The 16,250-nt window shown below is 36.8% G+C and overlaps 1 protein-coding gene across 2 annotated transcripts in view; it reads right to left on the reverse strand.

Moving 5' to 3' along the window:
- Positions 1–16,250, reverse strand: part of LOC117399268 (retinoic acid receptor beta) — a 223,352-nt gene that overhangs the window by 23,194 nt on the left and 183,908 nt on the right. For both annotated transcript variants that reach the window (XM_059022925.1, XM_033998357.3), the window contains one exon: positions 10,519–10,660. In XM_059022925.1, the coding sequence (XP_058878908.1) occupies positions 10,519–10,660 (142 nt within the window). The remainder of the gene's footprint in view (positions 1–10,518; positions 10,661–16,250) is intronic.

Raw genomic sequence — 16,250 nt, forward strand, 5'->3', positions numbered from 1 at the left:
TTGATTGGTAAGTTATTTCTGTTTTGAATAGCAGAGAAGTAGAGGAAGATGTCATACCCTCTAACTTTTTGTCTAGCTTGTTGGGAAAGTGGTCAAAATTTCAGTTGATTTGTGTCAAAAGTTACATCGTTTACAGTAAATAGAATGTTGGAAGTCTGGGAGTTTTTAAACAATGGGGAGCTTAAGAATGTTGAAAAAAGTCCCATTAAAGTGAATGAAGATGGACAAAAAGCATAATTGTTTAAAAAGTATAAAAGATATAAAAAAGTTGTATACAAGCACACTATTCCAGACAGGTCTACACGTTTTAAAGTTTGAACGGCATTTCTAGCTTAAACGGTGTAAGAGGAGTAGCGTGCTAAAGAACAAGAAGAAGAAGAAGAAGTATGTCGAGCAAGCCCCAATAATAACAGAAAATGTTTTTGAAGTTCATACTGTACCGTTAGCAAAGTTTTTCTCTGTCTCCATCTGGTTTGCCGACTGCTGCATAATCCAATTTATATCCCGTCCGTCATATTTGTTTTCGTCGAGTTCAATTTGTTTGAATTTCAGACAGACAGAAAACACTGACAGTGACATTTTAATCACCATTTTAATCACAGAATTGGTGTTCAGCCATTTTCTCTTGTGATGAGTGCAGGGGAGAAAGGTGTTCCTTTGAAAAGGGGCAGGACTGACAGTGTTGTGAACCAATCACATGACAGACGGAGACTATTGAGCGGTGATGTAAAGATGTTAGGGCAATAGTTCAATCTATTTTTCCTCCTATGATGAAGTTTTAACCTTTTGGCACCGAGCCATTCTAATTTCGGTGCTTAAGCACAGATGACGCACTCTGTCTTCAGAGATATCTCACTACAAAAATAAGCCGTGGGGTAAACAAATCAGTTTTTCTGAACCTTGTCATTGAATAAGGCTAGGTACTTGGGAAGAAAAAAACTGTATCCCTCCATGCAAATTTTGATGATACACGTCAACAAAGTGAAGCACAGGAAACGCGTCTACCAGCGCATATTTTTAAGTTTTTATTGAGTCACACAACTCAGAATGTTCCGGAACTGCCTGATCTACAGCTCTTTTTGAAGGTAATTATCTCTGAAATTGTAATTCAATACACATTTAGACTCAATATCTAAAATAAGAACTTGAATAGTATTTCAATTTCTTTTTTCTTTTTCTTCAGACGCTTGAAAAGGACGAGAAGAGGCTTGTGCTGTTTACGGTACGCGCACATTTTTATTCATTTGTTTTTTATTTATTTGTTTGTTTGGTAAAAGTGTTTGCCACATTCATTGCATTTTTACGTTTACTGCTTTATCACCATATCGTTCGTTTTTCTATAGACTTTATTTTTTATTTTATTTTTTCTGCTGCTGTTGACTTCTATAAGTTTTGTATATAAATACTATTTTTTCCATGATACCAAATTATTGAAAATCCGGTAATATACATTACATATATTTATGTCAAAAATGTAATTAGTACCCTCATTTCATTTTTAATTTATTTTTTGCTTCTTTTGACTTGCTATATGTGGTTGAATTCTATAACTCTTGTATATAAATATTATTTTCTCCATGATACCAAATGATTTAAATTCTGGTAATATACAGTACATACAGTATATGTATATGTCCAAAATTAAATAAGTGTCCTCATTTCATTTTTTTTTTTTTTTTGAGGTAAATAGTTTTTGTAATTTTGTAATCCTGTTTTTAGCTTTTGTTATGACATTGTAATTTGCATTTTTGTATTTTTCCTGTAAAGTGCTTTGGCATGGCATTGCCATGAAAGAGTGATATATAAAAATAAATGGGTTGATTGATTGATTGTTGAATTGTTTTGTGTGTGGGTGTGGAGTTTGCAGGTTTGAAAGATGGCTGGAAGAAGCTACAAGAAACTGATGGAGTCTGAAGACCACCAGAAAGCCCCTTGATCTCGAGGATATCAACACCCTTTTCCTTGAGGATCACGAGGGGATGGATCCACTGGAGGAGGACCAGCTGGATGAGGAGCTGATGATGGAAGAGGGTAGAGATGAAGAGGAAGAAGCTGTTCCAGTAGAGCCCCAGCCCAGCACCTCCACTGTCAAGTAAGTGCATTGTTTACAGTATTCATTGTTTTGATGTTTTTTTGCATATTCAAAATAGCTTTTTATGTATTCCTAATTGATTTTTATGTATTCCTAATTGTTTGTCTTTCTTTTATAGTCTGGCCACCACAGATACAGACCATGCACACTCCTTGCCCACCAAACGTCGCTGTACACATCGTCACAACGCACTGGATCGCTGGTCACCAGACAGGTCTGCACCCACTCATTATACACCCGCTCGCTACACAGTCGCTCGCTACACACTTGCCCACACTACTGCCTCCACACCTGATGCTTCTATGGAACCTGCTCCAGTCCACGTTGTCGATGAAGAGAGTGACGCAGCGCCAGGCTACCTTTCAGACCCAGTCGTCCTGTAGGAGTTGACATCCCCATGGTTACCCGCGCTCTTCGATCCACCACTGCTAAGTTTACCCGCAAAATAGATTTTTTCCTCCTCTTTTTCACGCAGGTTATCATTGTTGATATTTGCAAATTTACAAATGCCCAGGGATGGAATTTAGTTGTAGAAAAACCTAGCAACTGTAATAGTCAAGGCGGTTGGAACGACGTTACCCCAGAGGAGTTCATGCAATTTATTGGCCTCATAATTTACATGGCCATTGTACAGTTACCTGACATTCATCGGTATGAACACAGCTTGATGACACGCGATCGATTCAAGGCAATAATGGCTGCGCTACATAGCGTCGATCCTGCCACTGAAGATAACACTGATCAGTTATGCAAACTGTGCTACCTCCTCGATCACCTAAAAGCCTTAAACCTTATCAGCCAAACCAAAATGTAACTGTTGATGAGCGTATGATTAGGTCTAAGTCACAATCATGTTTTAGACAGTTTATGAAAGATAAACCAACTAGGTGGGGGTTCAAATTGTGGGTTCTAGCAGCGTCAGACAATGGTTACACAATACATTTTGACATTTACACCGGCAGTCGCGGCGGTAGGGTAATTGGCTTAGCGAATAAGGTCGTCTTAGAATTCTGCAGGATTCTTTGCGGCATCTAGTGGCCATATGCCGCTGTAGTTGTTGTTTTAAAACATGAAATCCAAGCAAAGGAACTTGTTTTCATACTTTAGGCTCCGTTAAAGTAAGTATGTTTTTAATTTATTCATTTGTTGATTTATAAGTTTCATTTAAAGCATGCTTAATACAGATGTTTGTGAATTATTTCTCTTTTTCACATCAGTTTAGCTTATTTGTAGTGTGTTAATCTACATCATTAGTATGAGCACTCTTACTTAATTTGCACCACAAATATGTTTTATTGAACCCAAAACAAAATAGGTCAACATAAGTGTGTGAGTGATGTTTTTCTCATTCTGATTTAATTTGCACCTTACGCATTTTGTAGTGCATGCTTTTTCTTAGTAAATCTACTTCATTAAAATAAAAATAAAATGTTTACGGTTTTCAGTCTGTTTTCTGGGGTACACCGCTTACAATACTTTATTTATTGGTTTATTTATTTTTAAATAAAGCCTATATTTTTGGTAAGAAACTATATCTACGCAATAACTGTAGATAAAGCATTCCGTATTGGAAGCCACACAGTTATTATTAACTGATCACAGAGTTATCACTGACATAAATCCAACAGGATGTTGTTATGTTGTTTTGTTTCTGATTTAGTTCCTGAGAAGAATAGTCGCCGCAGTTATTATTACTGAGGTGTACTTGCCGCTCGCTGTGTTTTTTGTTTTCTGTAAAACATTGATATCCTGTCAGTAAAGAAAAGGCTTAATGCAAAGTTTGTTTTAACATTGTCCTTATTACACCAGCCAGAGACCCACACTTACAACTGCATTGTCTTATTTTCTACATTTTCTTTAAATTCTCAAATTAATAAATGTATACCCGGGTAGTAAGAGACGCAGGTCGGGTTGGGTGATTTAAAACCTGCTCACTGGTAAATCCATCTCAGTTACATATGTGAGCAGGAGGATGATGGGAAATGTAGTTCTGAGAGGTCCATCCAGGTACATGGGACACCATCTTGAGGCAGGGAATGCAATTTAAAACTTTAAAAAAGTGGTCAAAATGTAAAAAAAAATAAAATAAATTAAAACAATACACACACCTTACGTAAACAGTTGTAACAACACATGGGAACATGAAACACAATAAAATAAAAAGGTCCTTATGTACCCTTTAATTCACATACAATTTAACAACACAAATCTTCTTTTACAAACCTCACAAAGATTCTACATACTACATTAAAGAATCATCATCCTTCTTTAACAGCAAACCAGCTGCTATTATGTGGGCAGGGGGAATGGTGGACCTATACATACAGTAGCTATTCAAAATGATAAATTAATATACAGGTTTCTTTTAAATAATGCATACAAATGTTGAGGGCAAAAGTCCCTTGTAGTGAGTGGTTCTCACACATGCATCACACTTTTTAAATATAATTGTTTAAATTGCTTCCTCTGTTTCTTTTTAAATTTTACAATGATTAAAAAAATCCTGCTTCTTTATAATAACTGCTGCAGGGTGAGAAAATAGGTCAGAGTGTTTCTCTTACGCTGAAGAAAACGTCTCCCAGGCTCCATTAGTCTGTCACATGACAAGCAAAGCCTGTAATCTGATGTAAGTGTGTTGAACTTCACTATTCACCAAGGGAAAGACAGGGTTCTATTTAGCTTCAACTGAAAAATATGAATTCAGCCTTACCTCTAAAAGCAGGATTAGCTACAGTTTTTAGTAGCTCACCTATTTTTATTTTCACCAGTCTGGAAGACATTTAAGACATTAGAGCACCATGACCAAGTGCAGGCTGGTGTTCACCCACCTCAGGCACTGCCTGCAGGGCTGCTGGGTGCAAGTCTCTTCATGAAGCTAGTTGCAGAACCGTACACTTTATAAATGAGTAATGAACTTTTCATTAAATCTTAAACGAAATATGAAATAGAGTTCATAAATATTCAATCCACTACCTAACATTGCAGAAGATACAGAAATAAGTAATGATAAAAAAATGAAATTAAAACAACATACAAAATAAGAGTTTCTGTTTAGTTTACAAGAAAATTAAAGTGTCACGCATAGCTATTTGGACAAGCCACATAATAATTTCACTACAGGCGATTGTCGTTTGGCAACTACCAGAAGGTTCAAATAAATAAGGAATAAACGACATTTAGAACCTAATGCACATGACACCCGTAACAAAATATTTCTGTCAATCTGATTCAGCAGTCATTATCTTAAAACACTTAATGTAATTTCAGCAACCTTGTAAATACTTGGGGGTCTACTCATAAAGGGTTACCGGTTGTTGTAAGAGGAAAACAGGAGTACACGATCAGATTTCGACCATAGCTTCTTATCTAATGACCATTGCCATTCATACGGGACAACTGACATGTGTTGTTAAGCCCCAAGGGCATTCGTTCCTGAAGGAATATTTGAAACGCACTGAGATAAAGGTTAACGAATATCTCATTAACATAAAGTTTTCATCGGTTCTGAATGTCAACCTGCTAATCATAAACTTGAAAAACAACAAAATGCTGACGACAACTAGGTGATATTGAATGCTTGGAGCGGTCAAGTCTAAACTAACGACAGCCTCATTTATAAATGTAAAGTGCCAAAACAAATAATCTGAACATTTAAAAAAGGTTCGCCCCCCAGATTTGTTTTAAATAAACTTCAGTACAGTCCAAAGGGGCTCCCAAGTGGCGCATCCAGTAAAAGCACTCGCGCAGAGTGCAGGATGCGCCCTATAGTCTGGACGTCGTCGGTTTGAGTCCAGGCTATTCCTTTGCCGACCGAGGACAGGAGCAATTTATATTTCAAATCTCTTTTTAGAATGGAAAAAAAATTTGTAAATAGGTTTTTTTTTTTTATACCAATTTGAATAAAAAATATAACATGCATGACACAGGTTTACAACAAACTTCTAAGTGAGAGGCTATGCTAATATTGTGAGAGTCAATCATAAAAAGAACTGTGCTATAAATGAAACGTGCACTGAATTAAAAAGGGTGTTTACAGCATTTGATGACAGACGACTTTACTGAAATGTTCTTATTTTACTTGCCTAATCGTGGCCATATGGGTTATGCTATGCAATCATGAGTATCAGTAGCATCACAAATATGATTACTAACTCCAAATCAATTTTCAAAGAAAGGTTATAGGTAATAGTTGTAATTCTAGTAAGAAATACTTTCCGACGTGCTATAATCTCAAGGACTGTAAACTAAAGTTTTACTGACTAAGCTAAACGGAGAGGTCTGCTCCATGCCAACATTTCAGTTGTTTTAACAGAGACCACTGGAGGGTATATGCATTTATAAAATAGGTATTTTAAATACTCTATCTTAAATTGGTCAAAACAAATCATGGGGGGGGGGGGTGAATATTACAGCATATTCCCATGGTTTAAAAATGTTTTTCAAAAAAGGGCGAATCACTTGTAGATATCCATATGCCACTAGAATTTTGAAAAAAAAAAAAAAAAGATAGCCATATTTAAATTTATATTAATAAACATAACTAACCACATTTAACATCTAATTTAAAAAATAAACGGTAGCCATATTTAAATTCGCAATAAAGATGACTGACGAGGTATATCAATTTTGATGTTTTGGGAAACCAAACTCAATGAGATTTTGGATGCGTCTGAATCAGACACCAACACTTATTCAAGTGGTGAAAAAAAAGTAATACTTCTAGGCATCGAACTTACTGAAGCACCGTTTCTGACAAGAGAAAAAGAAAGGAAAGAAAAATTACACAGAAGTCCGCTGCCTGGGCATCGGGTGTCCCTTTTGCCACTGTCCGAGTATTTCAAAATGCAAACAACATCTTTGTTGCCACTGGAAACGGTACCGCAAATCTGGCATGGATACCTCCTGTCACTACTCCCAGATCACAAAGGACGATTTAAAAAATAAAAATAAATAAATAAATAAACAAATCTTCCCCAATACTGTCACCTGACACTGACGCGGGTCTTGTGACAAAGGTTTGTTTTGATGTGCAACTAAAGGTCTGCGTGATGTTGCTCGAAATCGCTTGCTGCAGCGCCACCTACTGTTCAGAATAAACATCTAAAAAAAGGGCCTGTAAAGGTGCAATTTCAATGGCAGTGTTCAATTTAACATCTATAAATCGTGCACTTGTTTAATCAGTTCAATGTTTATTAAAATAATAATAATAATAATAATAATTTTTTAATTAATACATTTTTTGTTTTATTTTTTTTGTTTTAAGGGACTATTTTTTAGGTCAGAGGCAGAAGGATATTTAATAAAAAATACTTTTTTGTTAATTAAAACATGTTTTACATTTTTTAAATTTTATTTTTAATTTAGTTAGTTGACCCATTTTATAAGCACAATAAGACATTTCAGGCTTCACCTCGTCACTTATAACGCACCCAGGGCATGTGGATATTAGAGTATATCCCACACCCTGTCATGCCTTATTGCTTACCTATATCGACTTTATGCATTATGTGACACAAAACTTGCAACAGGATTTACAGGTAGGGTTGCCAACTGTCCGGTTTTTGACCAGACATCCGGTTTTAAGGGAATTTGTACAGTGTACGGTCAGAACCACTGACCGGACAGCAGAAGTCTGGTTCTTGCGAATCTTGCTTACTCACTGTTCATTGCCGTCAGGGCATTTCCATTCTCACGGAGCCAGTCCTCTGTGCAAATGTATTTTTTTTTGTTTGTTTTTTTATTATTATCAGTCCGTTAAGCTTGAGAACTATCCTGAAATGTATTGTGCATTATTTTGCCATTCACTGCTTAATTGGATCCAATTACTGAGCATCTATTATTTTTTTTAAAAATTACACAAAGCACCGCACTCCCCCACAATTGCTTAGCTTGCATTCTTAGGTTTTGTAATCAGCAGGAGCTTGTTAAGTGCTTGTTAAGTGCTTGTTCGTTTCGTGGACAATGGCATTGAGCAAATGCTCTATGACTAAAAAACGAAAGTATGAGGCTTTAAACCTGACTGGAGGGAAGAGTTTGCTTTCAATGAAAACAGTGGTAAACCTGTCTGATCTGCAACAAATCGCTTACACACTGTAGCCTGTAGCCTACTACGAGGCGAGCAACCTCAAACGTCATTACAAAACAAATCACAACACATTTTCATATGATTGAATATCCTCCTGTATCAGACTTAAGGCAGATACTGCATTCAGTGTTCAGTAAAGAAGCTGATTTAACAACTCAAGCGAGTTTTGTATGGCAAGCATGGAATGTGGCAAATGTCCTTATTCAGATGAATGAATCTTTTTATACAATTGGAGTGTTGGCGCTAGACTAAAAAATGCATGTTTAAATGTTATATTGCAGGTCTAAAATTATTATATTTATATCTTACTTATATCTCATCATGAGCAGGTACTGTAATCCCTTTCAAAATAAATACAGTGCATTTGTCACCCACAAAGCTCAACAGTTAAATACACACAGCAGTCATAAAAAAAAAGCTTTTCAAAACAAATCCTTACAATTTTTTTTTTTTTTTTTTTTTGTTGAAATCAAGGCATTTATTGTATTTTGCTTTACAATAACTGAATATATTTTATTCAAAGTGTGTAATACATACAGTATAAACAGAAATAATGGAAAAACACCACAGTGCTACATTTAAAGTTTAATACACTGTAGATCTACAGTACAATACAAATTACAAAAACTGTGTAGGCAATGTTCTATCCCTTGTTCTTGTGTATTTTGCTGCAATCAAGAGAAAGCGTAACCACTGTACTTCACAACAATGCTAGTATTTAAAATGTCTTGCTTGCAAACATGTCATGTTTTACAGTACGTGTCTTGCGGCTCTCGACCATATGGAAATTTTGGTATGCGGCTCGTAGGGTCAGGAAGTTTGGCCACCCCTGTACTATGATGAAAACAACTGCACGTCTTCTGGAGTTGATATGCAAAAGATAATTCTCCCAAACATGTTCGAACCCTTGGAGCAGCCAAATTAACAGAATCCTGAGAGCATAAACTACAACCAATGCTCGTCCTTTCTACCACTCAAATAAAAAGGTGACAAGCCTTTACAAACCTTAAATACAAAACAGTACCAATGAAAAAGCCTCTGATTTGTAAGTGGGAGCCAGCTTAGTTTTATATACATATGACAATGATGTGCCAAGTCCCATAACTCTTTGCCTAAACAAAGCTGTAAAATGATAGCTAAATGATGGTTGAATTTACAGGCAAATAAAAACAAATTGCAAATACAACTAAGATCAGCATCACTTAGTATTAAGAATCAGGCAGAACACTAAGATCCATTAAATCCATGGATATGTGCAAAAGCAATGTTACTGCATTAGCAATAGTAGAAGGATATGATACTGAAAATAATATAATTAAACAGATTAAGGTATATCATTGTCAGTTATAGTGCTTTATAACTAATACTAGTAAATTATAATTTACTACTTAATCTAGAGTGGCTTTATGGTCACCTTAATTAAGCAGCCATCAGCTCTTACCAGTCATTAAACCCATTCTTTCTAATTTTGGTATTATGATATACCATAGGTATCAATATACCGCGGAACACTATTATGAACAGCTCCACAAACAGGAATTTTTTTAATTTTTTAAAAGGGTCAAAGATAAAAATTGCTATAATTGCTTTTTTATTTTCAAGCTGCTCTAAAGGGGCTACACACTATTGGACTATATTTAATTAGACATTTCAAAATGGAATAACCCTAAACTTCACAGTGTTGGTGATTTATGCATCTTTTGAAAAAAAGAAATGCCAGCTCAAGTTCTTTCTTCAAACAGCCAATGTTGAAAGAGTTTGCAAAGGTTAGTTTATTATGAGTATTTCCACTCCTAACAAATGTCAAAATGGCAGAAGCCGTTAAACTGGAAGCCTGAGGGACTGATGCCAACAATGACTCAACCCAGACACGAGTTACAAAGAGGTCCAATGGGACTGGTGAGAGGCAGTCCACCTGTAATAGGGAGCTACATTCTGTTCTGGAAACCAAATAGTACAGGGTGAGTGATCAGGGCTAGCAGTTCTTGCATATATATGCCCTGCTGGAGAGGAGATTGGTTGCACCGGCATTCTGAATACATAGAAATGTTTCTGACACACCACAGGACTCTCAGCACCATAAACATTTCAAGAACCTCAAACAATGATGCACTAATGACTATTTGCTTGTTGTAATTATTCTTATTTGCTGACTGCAAAAAAAAAAAAAAACGGACCTTGTCTCACAGAAAATAGTTACATTATGATATACTTTGTGAAAGATATTTGTCACTGCGCTACTATATTTTGTTCGCTGTACAGTTATGGTCATACTATTGTGCAACATTATGTTGGTTGGGAAACAACTTGAAATGAAGTAAATATCATTGACTAAACTTACATTCTTTGGACATTCCTGCTTCGAAGCACCTCTGCAGCCGGCAGTACTGGCATCGATTTCTTGTGACCTTGTTAATAACACAGTTTTTATCTCTGTGACACGTATAAATCATGTTTTTCTGAATACTTCTGCGGAAAAAACCCTGAAATGACAAGAAAAAAAGAAAGAAGAAAAGACATGTTAACCAGTTTATTTTGTATTTCCCATGTGTTTCAGAGCATTCTTGATGTCAGGGCTTCAAATCCAAGTACATCAAAGATGTTCCAAAACAACAACTAATCACATTGTGGGGAATTGGCAGTGAAATGACAGAATGGAACACTTTGTACAAACTGCGCAGTCTTTTACTTGAGCCATGAAATACAGAACATCCCAAATCTTTGCATAATAGGAACAGCACATGTATTAATCACTGAGCATTCAAAAGTTCTAGAAACTCATAAACAGCCATAGAAAATACTGGATAATCACATCAGCATTTCCGTGTTGTTCTGTTGTTGAAGATTAAGCATTTCAAACCATTCCCAGTCAATTCACAATAACAAAACGGAAAGTGTGGCTTTGAAAGTTTTTATCATGTAAAAAAACAATACCGTATACTGTATATGGTAACTGTAGCAGGGCAGTAGAAAAGAGCCCTGCACATTTTTAATAGCCTTGTATGTATTGTAAATATTGGTGATGGGAAAATGTATTGTTTTTTTTTAAACGGGTGTTTGTATTTTGTGTTTATTTAAAACAGTGATTCTTTGTCATTGTTTGATTTGACTGTGTTTTGTATTATAATTAATTTATTATATAAATGATGGCGAAAATCAGTGCGTTTTGTTTTGTTAATTGTTTATTTTAAAAACCTTGGGCAGGAGGTGACCATCTCCCGACTTAATTAATTGTGTGTGGAAGCGACAGCGTGGGAGAAGTACGACTGGACAAGTACAACGCAGTTAGAAGCAGAAAGGAGGAATTACATCTTTAAATTAAATCTGGAGTTGCTTTAATCAGAAAACACTGCAACTTAAGGCCTTACAGCTGTGTGTATATTTCTGATAACAAGCTGAAACTCAGAGCAGCAGATTCAAATTCCACGGCGTTCTGAGACACGGGGGAGGGGCGGATCCCATAGCACAAGCACAAACAAACAAAAGGCAGACAGTCTTCCCAGCGACAGCGTGTGGAAGCGACAGCGTGGGAGAAGTACGAGTGGACATGTACCTCACAGTTTGAAAGCAGATTGACAGCTGCAGAAGCTAAACTAAACTTCCAAAAAAAAAACAAAAAAACAAAAAAAACATGGTCTTCAAGCCAGTAATCTGTGACAACTGCATGATGTGGGAAATCCGAGAAAACCCAAAAGAGCTCAACCAAGTTTGTGTAAAGTGCCGCACGATCCAGGACTTGCTTCAGCGATTAAGCCTGCTAGAAAAGGAGCTGGAGGAAATGAGACAGCAACAGGAGCTTGAGGAGCTGACACACCCACAATTCATGGAAGTCTGCACCCCTAGCAGACTGAAAGCCACCAGGAAGATGGAAGAGAGTCGAAACAGCTGGGTTCAGATAGGCAGAAGCAGGGAAAAAAAGAAACTTCGTCAAACACAACCACCAGAAATCTAGACATCCAACAAATTTGAGCCACTTCAACATTTAGATGACCAAAACCAACATCAAGAGAATGAAAGAAACAACATCCAGGACCCTATAAACAGTGCTAACCAGGCAGCAAAAAGAAGGGAGGTCATGATTGTTGGGGACTCCATATTGAGAAACACAGCAAGTTCAGTTCGCAGTTTGGACCCCCTTACTACAACAGTGTGCTGCCTTCCAGGAGCCTCTGTCAAGCACATCACTGAGAACGTGGACAGGCTCCTAGAACGAACAGGAGACGACCCGGTAGTAGTCGTCCACATCGGTACAAACAACATTGGAAGAGACAGACCAAGATCCCTGCAAAACAAATTCAGAGAGCTAGGAAGGAAATTAAAAGACAAGACCAAAACTGTGGTATTTTCTGGGATACTGCCGGCACCTTGCAAAGGACCATATGGACAGCTGGAAATACAAAATCAAAATGCATGGCTAAAATCGTGGTGCACACAGGAAGGCTTCACCTTTCTTGAACATTGGAGCACATTCTACAACAAGGACTATCTATATAGGTGGGACGGACTGCACTTAAACAGAAAGGAGGTCCAGAAGCATTTAAACTAGAAAGGAAGGGGGGTTGAAAACAAAAAAACAGAAGGGAGACCACATCAAAACAAGGGCAACAACTCAGGTAAGACAACTATTAAATGTATTTATCTTAATGCTAGAAGTCTCAGGAACAAAATGTTAGAACTTGAAGCTACTGCACTAACAAATAACTATGATGTGATAGGTGTTACAGAAACTTGGTTGCCTGAGAGTGATGGAGACGAATATAATATTAGTGGGTACACACTGTATAGGAAAGACAGGCAGGACAGAAGAGGCGGAGGGTTAGCGCTATACATAAGAAATAGTCTTGAAGCCCAGGTGTTAAATCAGGACAAAGAAAACAATGCAGAATCAATATGGGTCAGAATAATGGACAAAAATTCAAAGGGCATAATAATAGGAGCATGCTATAGACCACCAAATTCAGACGCTGAGCAAAATAATCTGTTATACAATGACATTCGAAATGTATGTAGAAAAGGAGAAGCCATACTATTGGGGGATTTCAACTTCCCCCGTATAAAATGGGAGAACCCGGTGGGGAGCACGACGAACGAAATTGAAATGGTGGAAATGACAAATGACTGCTTCCTAACGCAATTTGTCAAGGCACCGACTAGAGGGGAGGCATGTCTTGATTTAGTTTTTCAAATAATGAAGACAGAATAACTAAAACAGAGGTCAGAGAGCCATTGGCAAACTCAGACCATAACATGGTCTCATTTGAAGTATTTTTTAAAACCCCAAAAGTAATGACTAAAGCTAAGGTTTACAATTTAGAAAAGCAAACTATGAAGGTATGAAACAGAAACAGAAGTAGATTGGAGTAAAATAGAGAAAACATCCACAGAAAAAGGATGGCTGTTTTTTAGAAATGTAGTACTAGATGCGCAAAAGAATTACATCCCAGTATTAAAAAAAATATTCAGCGAAAAAAGGCACTTTACAGAGCGTTTAAAAGGGACCAAAAACAAAGTACACAGAAAGAGTACTTGGAACTGCAAACACAAGTCAAAAAGGAAGTTAGAAAGGCCAAGAGAGAATAGAAATCAATATTGCTAAGGGGGCTAAAACCAATTCCAAAATGTTTTTCCAATATTATAACAGCAAGAGAACATTCAAGAGGAGGTTAAAGTCTAAGAGACACAAATGGCAAAATCATAGACGAAGAAAAAAAAATAGCAAATATATTAAATGATTACTTTTCACAGGTTTTTACAAAGGAGGACACGAACAACATGCCCCACATGTCGACCTGTTCCTATCCAATTTTAAATAACTTTAGCATAACAGAGGCAGAAGTGTTAAAGGGACTAGGAGCTCCTAAAATAAACAAATCCCCTGGGCCGGATGAGATCCTCCCAATAGTACTCAAAGAAATTAAAGAAGTTATTTACAAACCGCTAACCAAGATCATGCAACAATCTCTTGACACAGGGGTTGTACCGACAGACTGGAAAATAGCAAACGTAATACCAATCCACAAAAAGGGAGACAAAACCGAACCAGGTAACTACAGACCAATAAGCCTGACTTCTATTATATGTAAACTTATGGAAACTATAATAAGATCCAAAATAGAAAATTACCTATATGGTAACAATATCCTGGGAGACAGTCAGCATGGTTTTAGGAAATGGAGATCGTGTCTAACTAACCTACTTGACTTTTTTGAGGATGCAACATTGAAAATGGATAATTGCAAAGCATACGACATGGTTTATTTAGATTTCCAGAAAGCTTTTGACAGTCCTGCATAAAAGATTAATTCTCAAACTGAACACAGTAGGGATTCAAGGAAATGTATGCACATGGATTAGGGACTGGTTAGCATGTAGAAAACAGAAAGTACTGATTAGAGGAGAAACCTCAAAATGGAGCGAGGTAACCAGTGGTGTACCACAGGGATCAGTATTAGGTCCTCTGCTATTCCTAATCTACATTAATGATTTAGATTCTGGTATAGTAAGCAAACTCGTTAAATTTGCAGACGACACAAAAATAGGAGGAGTGGCAAACACTGTTGCAGCAGCAAAGGTCATTCAAAATGATCTAGACAGCATTCAGAACTGGGCAGACACATGGCAAATGACATATTATAGAGAAAAGTGTAAAGTATTGCATGCAGGCAATAAAAATGTGCATTATAAATATCATATGGGAGATACTGAAATTGAAGAAGGGAACTATGAAAAAGACCTAGGAATTTATGTTGACTCAGAAATGTCTTCATCTAGACAATGAGGGGAAGCTATAAAAAAGGCCAACAAGATGCTCGGATATATTGTGAGAAGTGTTGAATTTAAATCAAGGGAAGTAATGTTAAAACTTTACAATGCATTAGTAAGACCTCACCTAGAATATTGTGTTCAGTTCTGGTCACCTCATTACAAAAAAGATATTGCTGCTCTAGAAAGAGTGCAAAGAAGAGCAACCAGAATTATCCCAGGTTTAAAAGGCATGTCGTATGCAGACAGGCTAAAAGAATTGAATCTATTCAGTCTTGAACAAAGAAGACTACGTGGCGATCTGATTCCAACATTCAAAATCCTAAAAGGTATAGACAATGTCGACCCAGGGGACTTCTTTGACCTGAAAAAAGAAACAAGGACCAGGGGTCACAAATGGAGATTAGATAAAGGGGCATTCAGAACAGAAAATAGGAGGCACTTTTTTACACAGAGAATTGTGAGGGTCTGGAACCAACTCCCCAGTAATGTTGTTGAAGCTGACACCCTGGGATCTTTCAAGAAGCTGCTTGATGAGATTCTGGGATCAATAAGCTACTAACAACCAAACGAGCAAGATGGGCTGAATGGCCTCCTCTCGTTTGTAAACTTTCTTATGTTCTTATGTTCTTATGTTCTTAATTGATTAATTGTTGCTAATCGAGAGATGTATGGTACATGATGATTAAAGAAGACTTCAGTATTTTGTGCAAACCGGGTGATAATTCATTTCTGTTGGAATGACCAGTGTACAATCTTAAGCATCACCGTGCACTATCAGAAGCCACAAACATAGCTGCTCATTGGGTTTAGTTTATCAACTGTCCCTCGGTGAAATTAGATTAAAAATCATGCTCACAATACATTTAGAAACAACGCTGCATTAATTCAAAATAATTACGGGATTTTAAAATGAAAACCTGCCAAAAATAAATAAAAAATTCTCACAGAAATACACAAAAGACAGGCAATGGGCTAGCTTTATATTTTTATTTGCTGGTAGGTAAGCATAACTTCATTACAATTTGCTTCAATAGCTACATATTAATTGTGACAGTGTACAGATTCCTGGCTTCTTCAGTGTTGTTTCTGGCTATGAATGGGACATTTTAAGTTGCATCACAAAATTACTCCTTCCACTACCTCAACAAATGATTTCTTATGCATGGCTGAAATCCAGTCCCACTAAATAGAACCCCATTGTGAACAGCTGCAGCATGCCAAGTCACTTCTCTAGGTCTTCTCAATCCAGATAAATAGCTTTCTATGGGATTGTATCCAGTGACTTAACTAGCAGCTCAATATAAATCA

Source organism: Acipenser ruthenus, chromosome 4 (genome assembly GCF_902713425.1).
Source record: "Acipenser ruthenus chromosome 4, fAciRut3.2 maternal haplotype, whole genome shotgun sequence".
Classification (NCBI taxonomy): Eukaryota; Metazoa; Chordata; class Actinopteri; order Acipenseriformes; family Acipenseridae; genus Acipenser; species Acipenser ruthenus.